The sequence below is a fragment of the Alosa pseudoharengus genome, unplaced genomic scaffold, assembly GCF_046254945.1.
Source record: "Alosa pseudoharengus isolate Yale_2024_CS ecotype anadromous, Long Island Sound unplaced genomic scaffold, YU_APseudo_1.1 YU_APseudo_1.1_scf_5, whole genome shotgun sequence".
NCBI classification, from domain to species: domain Eukaryota; kingdom Metazoa; phylum Chordata; class Actinopteri; order Clupeiformes; family Clupeidae; genus Alosa; species Alosa pseudoharengus.
Genome location: NW_027468837.1, coordinates 16,386,083 through 16,403,401, shown reverse-complemented (window position 1 = coordinate 16,403,401; position 17,319 = coordinate 16,386,083). Strand labels below are relative to the sequence as shown.

Here is a 17,319-nt window from a genome sequence, read left to right as displayed (position 1 = left end):
CTCTGAACTCACACTATACTGACTTTGCACACATTCACTCCTCAGCACTCTCAAACATTTCCCGACCCTGAACTCTTGACTTTTAGCACTTTTACATCCCTCTCCCTATGCTACAGAACTTTTATTTATTTTCTTATTTCATCACTCATCAAAACACACACACACACACACACACACACACACACACACACACACACACACACACATCTGACTTTCTCCAACGTTTGCACATCTCCATAGAACTTTTTATTTATTATTTTTGATTTCTCCTATCTACCCATGTCCTTGATTGCCTAGCCTTTCTGCCCCATCTCCCACCCCCATCCCCAACCCACACACAAAAAACCCACACACTTACATCATCACTGTCATCACCTCACATACATACAGCACACTGCTTGCTACAGTAAGCCTCCTCTACATACTTGCTGCACACTGCCCCCCCCTCCCTACATACACAGCACATTGTCTTAAGGATCTTCTCCAACACACATCCTCTACATACTTACAGCACACTGCCCCCACCTACCCACACACACACTACACACACACACACACACACACACAGTCACTGCTGCACTCCCCTCCCACCCACACACACATCTTCACTGTCATCACTCCCATACACCATACATCATACATACATTACTCTGCTTGCAATAGTAAGTCCCTTCACCATACTTGCAGTACACTGCCCCCCCCCCCTCTCCCCTACATACACAGCACATTATTTCATCAGGAAGCTTCTCCAACACACACCCCCAACATACTTACAGCACACTGCCCCCCCCCCAATACACAGCACATTGTCTCATGAGGAAGCTTCTCCAACACACATATTGCACACTGCCCTCTCCCCACATACACAGCACACTATCCCATCTCCCTTGTCATCCCCCCAACACACACACCAAGACCCCTGGCAGTTGGGTTAGCCCCTTGAGCCGTGGATCTGCCCAAGGTTTCTTCCTTAGTAAGGGAGTTTTTCCTTGCCCCTGTTGCTCTTGGGTGCTCCTTGTGGGGGCCCCCCCCCCCCCCCCCCCAATTCCAATCCTCCCCCCCCCCTTTCTTATGCAGCCCTTGCCACTTAATCTACTTAACCCCTCTTCTACTGCACTTTTTACCCCCCCCCCCCCCCATAAATACACAAATAGGTTGACACCAGACATAATTTCACTGCATTTCTTACATCCAGTAACTATATGCATGTGACAATAAACTTCCTTGTATCCTTGTATCCTTGTATAGCAGATGAATGAACAGCAGCTAGGTCGCACCTGCAGCATCGATAAGAGAGTGGAGCACCCTACAAGAAAGCCGGAGACGATACAAAACACATTGTTCACATTGATGCCTGGATCATGAGTTCAGTGCATGTCACACAGTGCTCCATCTCTCCTTCTCCAAGTCAGAGAGAGAGAGAGAGAGAGAGAGAGAGAGAGAGAGAGAGAGAGAGAGAGAGAGAGAGAGTGAGAGTGTCCAATCAATGACTCCTCTGCTCTTCTCTCTCTCCCCTCCTCTCCTCTCCTCTCCTATGTACAGAGGAATTACTGTCATTGTGGGGCTTCCTGAGTGCTGCCTGGATCACAGCTCATCTGGCTCTCCAGGAGCCTGCCAGCACCACCGCCTTGGGCTCTTTTGTCTTTCAGGACCAGGATAAGATGGGCATTAAAAAAAGGAAATATACCTTTCAAGGCTTTTAGGATTCACATGTATTTGGTGTGTGTGTGTGTGTGTGTGTGTGTGTGTGTGTGTGTGTGTGTGTGTGTGTGTGTGTGCACACGGATATTCAACACACCTCACATATTGTGATGTACAGTACATTCAGCCTATAAAGATACCATACATGCATACAAAAATGCATCCCCTATGCTGCACATGTGAAAAAGGCAGTGAAGGACAGTGTAGATAGATAGGTAGATAGATAGGTAGATAGATAGATAGATAGATAGATAGATAGATAGATAGATAGATAGATAGATAGATAGATACTTTATTGATCCCCAAGGAGAAATTCAAAGTCATTTGTTAGGCGGCAGAGCTCACCCCGGCTCACACACTCATGCCTGTCGCGGCCCCGCTCTGTGGTAACCCTGAGCTGAATGGCATCAATGATGACTAAGGCCCCTCCAGACCCCTGGTCCCTCCCCCTTCCTTCCTTCCACAGCTCCATCCGTCCGCCACTCAAGAGTACCTGGATTCCTGCTCCTCAAATTAGGGATTGTGCACAAATCTTCCAGGTCAGCAGGCCTTGAGTGTGGGAAGCCGCCGAGCTTATGGCTCTCTACTTTCTCTTTCTCTTTCTCTCTCTCTCTCTCTCTCTCTCAAAGGTGGAGGAGGAGGGAAGAGAGATGACATGAGGATTGGGCGGCCAAAACAAACCGTTTCTCATCTGCTTCAAGATGCTTTGGGGAGATAAGTGCAAGCCTCATCAGCCTCCACCCAGCAGGAAGGGGGAGAAAAAGAGACAGAGGGGGGTGGGCTGGTGGGTGTGCAAGGAGACAGGAGACTGTGCAAGGAGACAGGAGACTGTGCAAGGAGACAAGAGTAGTACAAGGAGACAGGAGACAGTGCAAGGAGACAGAAGACAGTGCAAGGAGACAGGAGACTGTGCAAGGAGACAGGAGTAGTGCAAGGAGGCACCGAGGCAGGGGGTGAAGTGGGGCTGGGGAGTTAAATATATACAACTCTCTGGCTCAAGTCTTGGGAGAGGAGAGAGTGTCAAGCTTCACTCCCAGGCGTGGCCTGCAGCTGGTCCAGATGGGCTCCCTTCCACCACCTCCACCCTCCATTAAACCCTTCCCCATGTAGCCCAGTGCCATCCACCAGGGCTAGAGTGTGTGTGGGAGCTTAATCTAATGTGGTCCCATTGATTTATGCTCGGGTGTCCCGCAGTCATTAAGGTAATTGTGTGATCACTTTATAACATCCTCCCTCGAGTGGCTGTGGTAACGCAGCACTGCCTAACCGCCACGGATCTCTGGGCCCTGCTAACCACATTACAGGGCGAGGCCCAGTCAGAAAATATCATCTTCCAGACGCCACAAAATTGATTTTATACCTTTTTGACGGACGCCGAAACCCTTTTAGTCTGTCTCTCACCCAAGTTCACCGTTTGATCTATGAGGGGCTCCTTCACGCTGGGCAGGCACCATCGATCGCCTCTCCGCACACGGACGGCTTTGACTGGGATAGTTCCGTGTCACCTTGTAATTCCGCAAGTCTGCTGGTGTTTGAGCAAAATCCTCCTGTGTACAGTATCTTTCTTTATGTCTCTGTCTCTCTCTCTCTCATGCACAGTAGAGTAGAGTTGCAACACAGGCTTCAATTTCCCGTCTGATGAGGAACAACCGACTCTGGATAAGGTCTGGCCTGGGCAGTAATATACAACTGTGTCTCGGCAAATGGCGGCTTGTCTTTTAAAAAAGAAAAGCCATAAAGCTCTCGCTCGTTGGCTGGTCGAGGGCCAATATTGATTGAGTGCTGGAGAGGCGTTGGGTAGTGAAGGGAGAGGTGGGGTGGGGTGGGGTGTATGGGGGTATCTAAGATGGATTCCGGTGGCCAGAGGAAGGCACGATGGAGGCGGCCGGCGATATTTCACTAACCTTGCGCTCGGGAGCTTTGACGGGAAAGACGGGCACGCGGCAGGCCAGGAGTGGGCACCAGAAGGGAGCCCGGCTTCGTTCGTCATCTTCTTCGCAGTGCCAACCAGGAGTGTTTTCCTCCCCTACAACAAAGAGAGTGGGGGGGGGGGGGTGGGTGAGAGAAAGAGGCCCTTGTTATGGAGGCTTTTCGTTCCTGCTACATGTACAGTGCCTGTTGTTGCTATGGCAATGTTGTTATCTGCTCTTGTCACAACAGAACCTGTTGCTAATGTAAAAATATTTTGCTTTTGTTATTGCTAGTGTTGTTTCTGAAATGTTGAGCTACTGATTACCTTTGGCAGTAGGAAGAGGTGTTTTGTAGTTTAAACTAGACATACAGAATACATGTATTTACTAATTAATATCCAACCACTGTGTGAAGTTTATTTAAAGCTATTAATTACCCGTATATTTTTCCACTTTTCTACTTTGTACATACTTTACACATTCACATAGAATAACAAATAGTGAAGCCTTCAGACACAATATCAGCATTTTTTTCAGGCTTTTAGCCAAGTACTCTCAACTCTAAGAGCAGCCAAAGTCGTTATGCTTTAAATGTCACCTTCAATTGTGTGACACTCGTGACACCAGGTAAATGGAACTACCTCTATTGCTCATCTAGCAAGGCAGAGATGGAGGGAAAGAGAAACTGAGTGCAGACATTTAGTGAAACTTAATGAGCTTTCCTGAGACTGAACAAGCCATCAGGAGACACGATACAATACAAAAAAAGCTAAAATTTCAACGAATCAATGCTGTAATTGAGGAGACGCCTAAGGAAATCTCAGATACCCCCACACTTCACAGACACACACGCAAACACACACACACAAACACTACTAAGAGGTACTACCTCTTTTGCACATCACAAGACTAGCCAGACATTGAGTTCTCCAGCCGCTCGGTAATTACCCAATCATGGCCGAAGGGGATGTTTTTGGTGGTGGTGTGGGGTGGGATGGTTGGGCAATTAAACTGTTTGTTTCCATTTACATTCTCGGTCTATTGTATATGCGTCAAGGTGCAACAAGCCCCAGACTTTAATACCGATCTTAGACCCGTCACCCGTTCTCCCAAACAAAATAGCCCTGTAATGCAGACGGCTCATTTGGCTGGCGGGGACGGTGGCGTGCCCGAGAGGGGTCTGAGTCGGTAGCGTCTGACAGCAAAGGGGTTGTTTGGTTGCCATTCGCTCGGACAAGTGAGGTGGAGGCGCAAGAGATTTAAGGGCCAATTAGTGGAGTTTAGAGCGATGCTCCCTGATACATCTCAAATGGGCTTCATTTAACAGGACGTGCGCGCCAGAGTACACAGCCAATTTAGAACTGCTACATCAGGGCGTTTCAGGCGCTTAATGGTCGACTGAGAAGTTAGTTCTTTGATTTCCTTTTTTTATACAGTGTGTCTGTCTGGACTCGACTGATGCGATGCTTCCAACTAATAACAGGAGAGTACAGAACCTTACAAGCTGCCAACAGAAAAAAAAACAGATTCTCAGATTTTGCTGGTGATCTGAGCAGATACCTTTAAGGTCAAACCTGCTACTTTTAACAATATTGCAATAAACCAGGGAAAAAGTTTATGCATGACATCATTGAGCATGAGATTCCTACACCGCACAGCTTGTTAGACATTCTGTAGAAAACAGGAGAGGACACCGAAGTTAAAGAAGGATAACTGAATCGTTTACCGTCTTTGTGTCTGAATCTATTTTAGACTGAACTATGCTTGGGAAGATGATAAACCTTTTCGCCTTAGCTTCGAAGGCATCATCATTTGGAAAAAACTAATTTATGTTATAAGCACTCCGGCTCCGCAGCTATGTACATAAGGAGCAGGTCCTTTTATCATGTAGGCCTAATCAACCACGCTGCAACCCTGATTCTTTAGTAGCCCAGGACAGGCTAGCCAAAACACTGGCAAAAGAGAGGGCCAGCAAAGCACTACAATAGCCCTTCTGATAGGTTCTTCATGTCACACGTATACATATGAATATGAATAAATAATATTTAAAAAAAATTCATTTTCAATTGCATGGCCCCAAAACTGGAGGAAAATGTCACATTGTGCCTTTAATTTCACTATCAGTCTATAACAAGCCTCCTTTTAAAAGTAGAGGCAGTTATTATTAAGCTACTGTAATTGAAGCCAGGTTATTGGTTGGAGGCTGCGGCAGGTCAGCGGGGCTTCTGATTAAGCATCTCACCTGGAATCATGGAATTAGGGACAGCTAATTATTTAATTAGCATAACTAGCGAGACAGCGTTCGGGCTGCTCCTTTATTTGCCACAGGTCACTGGAGCCTTACGTGTGTCCTTGCGTTCAGTGCCACAGGGTGCTGTTCAATACCCCAAGGCAGGCGTTGCATTTTCAAATGGATCATTGCCTGTGTGTGTGTTTGTTAGTGAGTGTGTGTGTGTAGTGCTACTCACCAAGGTAACAAACTAGGTAGCCACTCCGCGCAAGCATGAGTGTGAGTCCAGGCCTGACCTTCAGTCTGATATCCATTAATGATGACAAATAATTCGGCCTGCCCTCCCGAATCCACACAGCAAACACAATGTTCCTGTGCCAGCCCTGAATGAGAGGGTATCGAGAGGGACCCAAATCCCCCCCAAACCCCCCAACCTCCACTTAACATCCCCCGACCCCCCATCACACCTTGGCACTTGCCAGCCAGCCTGCCTGTCTATCTGTGCGTGTGTGTGTGTGTGTGTGTGTGAGTGTGTGCATGTGTGTTTGTGTGCACACGAGAGGGCCGTTGGCGCTAATGAGTCAGGGATAATGCATTCTGTTCACGCTCCTTCCCAAGATCCCCTGCTCCCCATGCCCCGGCCCCCCGGACCCAGAGAGGCCAGCCAGAGCGCTCCGCAGCCCAGCACCACAATCCCACACACTCCCACAGCACGCACACACACACACTCACACACACAGACAAACACACAGACACACACACACACACACACACACACACACACACACACACACACACACACACACACCCTCACACACACAGACAAACACACAGACACAGACACAGACACAGACACAGACACAGACACAGACACACACACACACACACGCAGGCACGCACACACACACACACACACAAACACACACACGGACAGAGCACACTTCATTAATAATGCAGCCACCATCACTGTGCCTAATGTTGCGGTGTAAACTGGCGAGGGGGGTGGTTGGGTGGGGGAGTTGGCGGCTTATCAGAGGATGAGCAAACAAGAGTAAGTGCTGTCAGGATGTGAGATTAAAGTTGGAGGCACACTCTGATAAGGGTGGTGGGTGAAGACATGAGGACATATAGAGAGGAACACAAAGGCAGAGGGAATGAATGAATGGGCAACAGAGAGAGAGAGAGAAAGAGAGATAGAGAGAGAGAGAGAGAGAGAGAGAGAGAGAAAGGAGAGACAGAGAAGGACACAGAGAAAGAAAGGACAAAGAGACACAGAGTGGACTTGAATTTGTCTCACTCTCGATATTCTTCCGCTCCTTCAACTGTGCCGTTCACCCTCTCTCACAATGAACGACACCACGACAGCACCGCCTGCCATTTTAGCACCTCATCAAATCAAACCTGAACAACGTAGAAACATCTGCTTCCTCTGACACACACAGAAATGTCAACAACAACACCAACAGGAGCTGGCAACCATTGTGATGCAGGAAACAGGCTCCTCAGGATGAGAATTCCAAGCCATAAATTATGAATGCCAACTAAACCGAGAGTGGAGCAGATGAACGACAAACTTTGGAGGCTCTTTGATGGGCAAAGACAGGTATTACACACTGTGTATCTCTCTCTGCCAATCTGGCATGAGCTGGCATCTGAAAGGGCACAAACTGTACGATGGCCTGCTGGTACACAAAACACCATGCTCAGATTGAGTGTTTTCCCGGAGACTCTGCAGTGATGATGTTTAGCGTCAAAGCATAATCGCACATTTACGTTGCAGCTGTCCTTGGGGTCCTGGTATGGGCATTAGCTGCCAAATGCGGCCCGAAGACTATTAGCAAGGCCCATGTCGCTTTTCGTTCACTACCTAATGTTCTTTTAATACCCTCCCAATTCATAATTGAATTCATCTATCACGGACGAGGTGGCAAACGGGCTCGTCGGAAGACTCGCTGAATCGTGCAAAAAAAGTGCTACAGCCTTGACGGTGAAGGCAACCAGATGCCTTCGCCTGACGATGACTTAAGAGTCTCTGCCAGTCACCAGTAGTTCAGGAACGCACTGTGAGGCCTCGATAACTTCATCTGTTTACTCTGCTGACGAGAAGGTGGGTGTTTTTTTGCTCTTTTTTTCCCTCCCTCTTGTCTCTCCTCCTCCCTCTCCTCCTCTTCCAAGTCACTGCGGCACTCGTACTCTGTTTGGTAATTAACACCTGCAAGCGCAGGAAGGATGCGGCAGGGTTCTGCTCTGTTTTGTCATGCTAAATAATTACCCTGCGCTATTCATAAGACTCATCGTCTCCCATACACATGTGAATACACCCCATCTTTCAAAACACTCACCTTGTGCGGTGGGAACGCAGCGATCCCGGATTGTTTTTTAACTAGCATTGAACCGGGGTCTGGCCGTAAATCTTTCAGGGTTGATTAATTGCAGAGTCGGCTAGTCTATCAGGGCTTGGCAACAAAGCCATAGTAGCTACAGACAAATTAAATGAGCCCTCGCCATTGATGTGCCTAGGGGATCAATGTGTGAGCCGGTGCTTGTTAATTGAATTCATGCTAATGTTTACTCATCATAAAAAAAAACGACAGAGATTTGTGTATGGGGGGGGATTTTCAGATAATCTTCGAGCTGGAAGAAGATGATGAAAATCGCACAGCTGTGGCAGCTGTGGTGACATGTCGACATGGGTGTTGACAAGCGTGTGGCCTTAGAGGCATTTGAATAGCCCAGCACACGACTCAAATCTCCGACAGATGATTTCCGACAGATGATCAGTAAACATGCTCAATGGTGCACTGAATGAAAGCATTGGCAAAGCCCGGAAGTAAGAGTTGTCTGTATTAAACAGTGTAATATAGTAGCAGGATGACAAACCTTAAACTAAGCTACGGTTTAACTATGCCACAAAATGACTTGAGGATTGTGAGAGGAGCTCTCTCTCAATACCTCCGACTAGTGATTTTCACTAATTGATATCTTCCATTGTGTGAGGGGGACTCATTACCAGGATTATGCACCCAATGGCATTTATCAGCGGTGCCAGTAATAAACAATCTAAAAATGGAACCTCAATGACAGAGTGGAAATATATCTCCATCATATTCACCCATGGAAGTAATTACTGTCTCCATAGAAACCACACACTGTCGTTTCATTTTTTTTTAAATTTCCGTAAGAGAGAGGGGAGGCTGAGTGTGATAGCACAAGGAGGAGATGTGTTGTGTGTGTGGAGATGAGGTATCGGAGACCCTTCGCTCTCACATACAAACATGTTCCGAATGGGGGAACAGGGGAGTGTCAGACAAAAGAGTGAAGGATATCGATCTGTAGAAGAGTAAGAGTGGAGAGGAGAGGAGAGAAGAGAAGAGTAGTGAGGGAGAGAGGAGATGGATGGAAAGGGAAGGAGAAAAGATGGGTGGAGAGGAAAGGAGAGAGGGATAGAGGGTAAAGGAGGAGAGAGGGATGGAGAGGAGAGGAGAGAGATGGAGGGGAGAGGAGGAGAGAGGGATGGAGAGGAGGAGAGAGAGATGGAGGGAGAGGAGTAGAGAGGATTGGAGGAGGAGAGGAGAGTGCCAGGGAAGACAGGCAGGCTGAGATAGTGCAGATGTGCAGGGGGGGTTTAGCCCTTTTCTCTCTGCGCTGCCTCCCTGTCGTGAAACTGACTGTTAGCCTCCATCATCCTCTTCTCAGCTCCCACCCGGGGCCTGGCCAAATCCAGCAATTGGCCCTCACTCCCTTTCCTTCTCTCTCTGTCTCCCTCTCTCCCTCTCTCCATCTCTGCCTCTCTCTCTAAGTTACATGACATCTTCATCTCCCCAGCTCTCCCCGACTTCACTCTCTCCCTCCTGCTGTTTACCATGCAAAAAATCTTCCCCTCCAAAGCCTCTTCAAAAATGATAAACCCCAACACCCCCTCCCTCCTTCTCTCTGTCTCTCAATTTGTTTTGCCTCCCATGCTACCCCTTGTGGAGGCATCTCATGCGCCTCCATCCTCTCTGCTTGTGGTCATGTGCAGCCAGATATTAAAAAGAACGGACTCAGACTTTTGAAATCTCAATTAATTCTCTCTTTTTTTTTCTACCAGATTTCTCACAGTAATTAAGCAGGTGCTCCTGGCACTGTTATAAGAGTGCCATGAGGGAAGAGTGAAGGCCACTCTCTTCCTTCCTTCCTCCCTCTTTCCCTCTCTCTCTCTCTCTCTTTCTTTCTCCCTCTCTCTTTCTCAGCATAAGAGATACAGCTGCACATTTCGGCATACTACTGTAATTAATTGTGCCCGGGGCCACCGTTTCTGCCTTTCTGCTGCCATCCTCCATGCTGGGCGGCAGGTGGCCACGGCAAAACAAATGCTGTTTGCAGAAATATGTTGACTATTTTGTTTTGTTTTTCCCAGCGCAACATTACTGTACTCCCACTCCCACCTCCCCTCCCCCACCCCCCTGTCAGTAACATATGTGACTTTAGTTTCTGGCTCTCTTTAAGAAAAACATATTTAAGGAGAAACATAAACATGGTTTTAATGCCAGTCAAATCCTTGTGTGCCAAAACAGGTGCACTGTATTAACACACTACATGACAGCATAATGTAGGATCATGACAACATAAACTTGTGTAGCTTTTAACAGGTCAGTGTTTTGGTCCAGTGCATGTCATTGTATATGGTGTTGAGAGGAGGTGCTAATGGCCACTGGGGGCTAATCCTTCTTAAGAGTGTCCAACTGCCTCAGTCCAAATTAGTCTGGTGCTGCTCCAAGTTGACCGGGCACATGCGTGCAGCGCTACCTGAGGACCGGAGGCGAGCTTGGACCGAAGCTGTCTGCTTGTTAATGAAATCACCACGCGTGAAAGGCTGGGGCCTAGGGGAGGCTGCCTTGTTTGTGTTTTTGGCTCACTCCATGCCAGCAAAACTGATTGCAGCACTGCCTAGCCTAGCACTCCACCTCTGCCATAGCGTGGAAAATGTGGCTTCCTCTAATCTATATTTTTCAGTATATCACCTGCCACATCCATAGCCACCTCACTTAGCCATTTGACACACACACACAAAATCTCAACAGAAGAGCTTTCTTACACTTATGACATTCAACACCATTATCTGCCTTGTTCACACACACACACACACACACACAGGGCCCCTTTGGGAACTCTCTGGCACCCGAAGGAAGTAGCCTGCCCGGCGGTGGCCTGGCTTTCCCCGGGGTGGGTGTTGCTGTTGCCCGTATCAGTATGCATCTGCAGCCGGCGCGCAGGCGCAACACGCAAGGCTTAGCAACAGCAGGCCACCCGTGAAATTGCATAAACATCTCCCCTCTTGTAATTACATTTAGCTAAATGTGAAGGCAAAGTGTGGGGGCGTAATACAATCAAGGCGTAATTGACATCCTGGCCAGGTTGGTTCAGAACCGCCACGCTCTTCTCGCAAAGAGAGTGAGCGAAAGAGAGAGAGAGAGACAGAAAGAGAAAGAGAGAGAGAGAGAGAGAGAGAAAGAGAAAGAAAGAGAGAATGAGTCTCCTCAGAGGAATGCCTCTTCATACCTGGCTGAACATCTCAGAAGTCTGGTTGCTGGTGTGGGATGTTTTTTTTCTTTGGTAGCTATAATATAACATGCTACATGTTATTCCACTGGATATTGTGCAGTGAGGTGTGGGATTACTTCTTGTCTACTTGGGAAAAAAACAGACCGACGGGCCAGCAAACTCCTTTCATGGCCAAGACAGGCGAGTCAAGGCAAGGGCAGACCGAACAGAAGAACTAAACAAGCGGTCCAAGGCCAACAGAGTCAACCGAGTGGATTGTTTGCGGCTCGGACTTGACCGGGAAGTAAAAACTACATGAGGCTGCCATCTCAACAGGGTCGTCAGCATGCTTGTCAAGACAAAGCCATTTATGATGGCTGCGTTTTTGGGTAGGGTGTTGGTGCGACTCTCTGATCTCATCTAACACCAGTCTTACCCATTTAGAGCCATCCCCGACTGTTATTTGCACATCAGCATAAAAGCATTTCTGACAAGTGCAGTCTGTCCGCTCTGGCTATTGTGAAACGCAATTTGGAGGCATGCTGTCAATGCAGACGGTAGATTTGGAACAAGCCCTTTTCTGGTGATAAAGAGAATTACGGAGGCAGTCATTTCATCCAGCAGCAGGAGGTGTGTGTGTGTGTGTGTGTGTGTGTGTGTGTGTGTGTGTGTGTGTGTGTGTGTGTGTGTGTGAAAGCAAGAGGCTGGGAGGGGGGTGTCTGGTGGATGGAGGGTGTGTGATGTGATGTGTGGTATGAGGAGGAGGGGATGAGGGTAGGGATGGAGTTAGGAGAAAGAAGTGAGATGTGTCGACAAATATAAATTTTCTCTGCCCTCATTCTTCTGATGTAATCATGTCTTACATAATGAAAATGCAGAGGGAATAAAATATCCTCGTGTTGATTAAATCAGATATGCGTCTTTTGTATATATATTTATTTATTTTCTTTTATAGAAATGCATCCTTTGTTGTTGTTTTTTTCCTTTCAACATTTTTATCTTATTTTATTTGTTAGTTTGTTATATCACACGACGCATGGCTTATATCAAAACAGATGCACGGCCTTGCTGATTGTCATGTCTGTCTTTCATGATGATCATGTGGGCTTTTAATGCTCCGACTTCTGAAAAAGGTTGCAAAAAATGGCCTTGACCTCTTCCACATGTGTTATTTGCATTCTTTAACCCATTTACTCCTAAAATGCCTGCTAAAAACGCCTATAGAATCCTATGGCATTCTATTCATGTCTAGAAACATGAAATAAAAAGCATGCTGCGCTACGCAGCATCCAGCGGGAGGGTCAATGTTGCGCTACGCAGCATCCAGTGGGAGGGTCAATGTTGCGTCATGCAGCATCCAGCGCGAATGGGTTAATTGAAGCTAGGCCCTGATCTCAGCTCTTACAGAAGGATTCATGGACTATTTAGTGCTGGACAGTTATGTAAGGGATAATGTACAGAATACCGGTCATTATTGGAAAATAAGTCCCGACAGGGCGAACAGGACCTCGACGCGCCAGTGGAGCATTATCCCGCTTATTGCACGGCTTCTTGCCAAAATTGAAAAATAAACTCCACATGATATGATTCTTTACATTTATTTGTTAGCATTTCATCGTGGCTCTTGCTGATAAACAAATAGTTTGCAACACACGCTGAACTCGAATCAAACATTCTTTAGAACACATCTGATCAACCGTCTGCTTTCACTTTTAAATGAAGTTTCATTGCAAGAAGTGACCGGACTACTTCTCTTAAGTGGCCCACAGAATAGAAAAGGTCTAGAATGTTCTACTGTAGGCCTCAGTGGAGTTTTAAAGGGAAAAAGAGAGGGAAGAAACGAGCAGGGACTCTACAGTCTGGAGAGGTGCCCAGGAACCCCTGAGTCTGCTTTGTGGAAGAGTATACGCTTGTCTGGAGGGACACAAAGATGGACGGGCAGGAAAGAGAAGCATTGTGTGGCAGTAGTGATACTACATTACACACACTCAAACACACACACACACACACACACACACACACACACATCTCTACCCCGCCTCTGGCTGTGAGCACACACTGAGAGCCAATGGCGTGGCCTCCACACTGTCTGTACACCACTGGGTCACTGCCAGACTGGCACTCCCAGTGGGGAGGGGGCAGAGCTGGCCAGTGTTCTGAAACTGGGAAGGTGGCAGAGCTGGCCAGGGTTCTGTACTGGGAAGGTGGCAGAGCTGGCCAGGGTTCTGTACTGGGGAGGGTGGCAGAGCTGGCCAGGGTTCTGTACCGGGGCTGCAGCTCCCCCTCCAGACACTAGCTGTGAACAACAAGGGCAGGCGGAGGCAGATCCCGGGTTGACACAGGTCCAGTACAAATCACACTGGTGCGGCGCCAGTGGTAGCTTTTTAAATGGGGGTTGTGTGTGTGTCAGGGGGGGGGGGGGGGGGGGGGTCAAGCTGTATAAAGCAGTCCGGGATGTAGGCCTACACACCACTGAGATGAAGATTGCACCACGCAGGACAGGAAGATTACACAGTGTGAGGTGGACGAGTTGATGATAAGATACTAAAATAAAATACCCCAGCTTGGCAAGCTATCATTAAAACAATAAGTACATGCAGAGAAGGAGAGAGAGAAAGAGAGAGAGGAGAGAGAGAGAGAGAGAGAGATCTAATGAGGTCACATTTTGGATGCAACAATATGAGCGTAGTCACGTAAATCACAGCTCCAACATTTCTCCTCTGAAAAAAACTGCAATTTCCAGCATGCACAAGTGCTGCGGCCCTGCCCTCTCTAACCTGATTTATCTCAGCCACGGATCATCAAGTCCATAATTACAGTCAGTTGTTACTTTAGGGCAGAGCCTACGTCAGAAACATGAAAGCATTATAACTCTGCAAGGACAAGGTTTCCCAACTTCCAATGCAAATGGGAATGTATATCCTCATCGTGTTATTCACTGGAGAGCAAAGATGCCAGATAGCACAGCAATAGGCATCCACAAATATGGGCACCGATGCAATGCAAGGTTGCTTTTTTGGAAATAGAAATGTGTTGTTAAAGATGCAGTCCCCAATTCAGTTTCAGATAATAAACTGCTATAATAAATTAATTTGAATTATCGATACTTCAGCTTACCAGCCTATCAAATTACACCCCTCCTTTCCGTGCTCTGGAAGCACCATGCTGATTAGCTAGGACTAGTGCTGCCACTAACGACTAATTTCCTAACAACTAATCTTTCGACTAATCTAAGCGACTAATTGAAAAACAAATCAAGTGTTTGTTATTTTGTTGTGTCCATTTTATTTTGAACTCAACTGAAGGGCCAAAACATAAATAGCCTAACTATAACTATAGCCTAATGGAAATGCAGATACTTATGCTTAGATTGTTAATATTAGCCAGAGTCTGGACTAGCCTACTATGCTTAGCTTAGCTCCTCCGTTTAGCTCTAGCTAATAATGAATCACGCTGAAAGGAGGCAGGTACGCAGCTATGCTGCTCACGTCTAAGTCTAAGTAGCCTATTTAACATCCAAAGACAGTCATTGTACTTCTCAAGAGTTAATAAACACTACAGACTAGCTCTGAATTACAGTGAGCCGTCTGAGACGGAAGACCAAAAATAAATAGGCGATCAATAGTAAAACGACACGTCGACTAAAACTAAAAATAGCTGGGACATATACTGCAATATAATGTCGACTAAAAATAGCTGGGACATATACTGCAATATAATGTTTAATAACTGGGACAGTTTAGAGCTTGGTCCAGGCCACTATGTCTGTTCCCCATTTTAAATATCCAGGGTGTGTAAACACTAAACACTTAACAGACAGAAGGCCTAAAGAAGCATTTCACTGACAGTATGGGACTAGAATTATGGACCTTTAAAACGAGATCTATACATTTATTAATTAAGCAGAAACTTTTATCCAAAGCTATCTATAACTATCATCTAATAATATCAACTATATGTGTGGGCATATCTGCAGATCAGACTTCTACACCATCCTCCTCACTCCCTGGCCGGAAGGCAGGTCAGGGCCTGGCTGGGTGTCTGGCCTTGGGTAAAGGTGTATACTCACTCTGTGCTATCTTAGCCAAATGCAGCCGGTTCACCCAGGAGATCTTGCTGAGGGGGCTGGGAGTGTTGAGCACCACCATGAAGCTGACAGGTCGACCTGACCTGTGAGCAAAAACACACACGCACACGCACACACACACACACACACACACACGCACACACACACGCACACACACACACACACACACACACACACACACACACACAGAGGGAGAGAGATAGAACACACACCGCATGACCAACCAGCAGTGACGGACAGAATAGCAATGCCTCTATAGTTACAGCCTCTATAGAAGGATAAACTGGATTAGCAAAATTACATTTAAAAGCATTTATCCAGCAAAAACACATTCTTGGTAGTTTTGTTTATTACACTGAAGCTAAATGTTATTAATGACAACATTATTGCTTGGTTGTATGAGTTGATAAGGACATGCTGCCCAGACAAAACAGTGTGGTTTGTGTGGTCTAAAGGGAAAAATGTTGGAAAAATGTAGCCCATTTAATGAAGTTAACGTGAAGATGAGAGACGATGGCAGAAAGTTTTACTGCTTAATGACTGGAGCTTTATTCATCTAAAAGTTTATGCTGATTAACTGTTTCTTTGAAATTAACTGATTTAACTCAGATGCCATAATTAATCTTCTTCTGCATTTGCATATTATACAAAAGTTTTAATATCTAGCAATTTGGCCTATCATCACTTAATATTTTGCTGTAATCTAAAACACATGCATTATGTGTGGCATTAGTTATTCAAACTAACTGTAGAGGTGCTACCAACATAGTGGGAAATTATAATTTGTCAATTTATATTACAATATTCATATTCATATTTTAATATGGGTGTCTTAAAACTGATCACGTTCAACTACCATTTTCTGGTGTGTGAGTTTCTGGGTTATCAAGTGTCATTTAAGGCATTCATCGACAGATTTGGCATGCCTGGTTGTTATAGAGTAATATAAAAATAGTAAAAGCATAAAATGTGAAAAAGTATAATGAGGCATAAAATCTGGAGATTTCTGTAGTTTCAGACAGCTCTGAGAATTAGGGGAGTGTTCTGAGATATATTCCATGAATCTTTCACACAGCTGTTCAGCTGCTCAATAAAAAAAAAATCTTGACAAATGAGGAATAAAAGAGTTATAAGTTACATCCCATCTTACTGCCATCAATTCAAAATAAAACCTTTGAAAATCTCTCATTTGATTTCCCATGTAATGGGAGTTGTTGTTTCTCACACAGTGCAGCTGGCAAACAGCAGCATAGTCACAATAGCAAGTAGATATGAACAAAAGGCATCTAGTGGTTACATTATTAATTCCACTGACACCCCGCTGTGGTTCTAGAGCATTCTAAAACATGGTGCCTTTCAGTCATTCTGGCTGATGGGTAATGATATATTCAGATATCCCATCAAACTAACTGTAATAAAAAAGAGCATTATACAGACTTAAAAAGGCCAGATCTCTATCCAAAAATTCTCCATTTTAAACATAGAAGAGGAAGTAAAGTCAAATGAATCCACGGGCACATTGATAATTAATCTTCTTCGATAAGTCTGTTTTTCAGCTTCTCCAATCATTACTGTTAAATAAATCAGAGGCATAAGACATATTGGTATCCATAGCAATGAGCATGAGGAAGGTGTAGCAATATAGGAAGCCTTGTAAATGAAAAACAGCACTTTTATTTCCAGTAGACTCGTAATACCAAGGGTGATGTATCTGCAGTATAAAACCATGTAAGATTTATGGCTGTGCTTAGAGTAAAGCACCAGTACTGTTTCTTATCATGTGTTTTTATCACTGGGGAAGGAGGAGGGTCTTTTAACCCAGAATCATGGGTTGCAATAACCCTCATCAGTGCATAAGTGAGTCCCTT

The 17,319-nt window shown here is 45.9% G+C and overlaps 1 protein-coding gene across 2 annotated transcripts in view; it reads right to left on the bottom strand.

Moving 5' to 3' along the window:
- The window catches only part of arhgef10la (Rho guanine nucleotide exchange factor (GEF) 10-like a), a 147,223-nt gene that overhangs the window by 60,248 nt on the left and 69,656 nt on the right, over nt 1-17,319 (bottom strand). For both annotated transcript variants that reach the window (XM_076267300.1, XM_076267299.1), the window contains 2 exons: nt 15,434-15,534; nt 3,606-3,727 (listed from right to left, as the gene is read on the bottom strand). In XM_076267300.1, the coding sequence (XP_076123415.1) occupies nt 3,606-3,727; nt 15,434-15,534 (223 nt within the window). The remainder of the gene's footprint in view (nt 1-3,605; nt 3,728-15,433; nt 15,535-17,319) is intronic.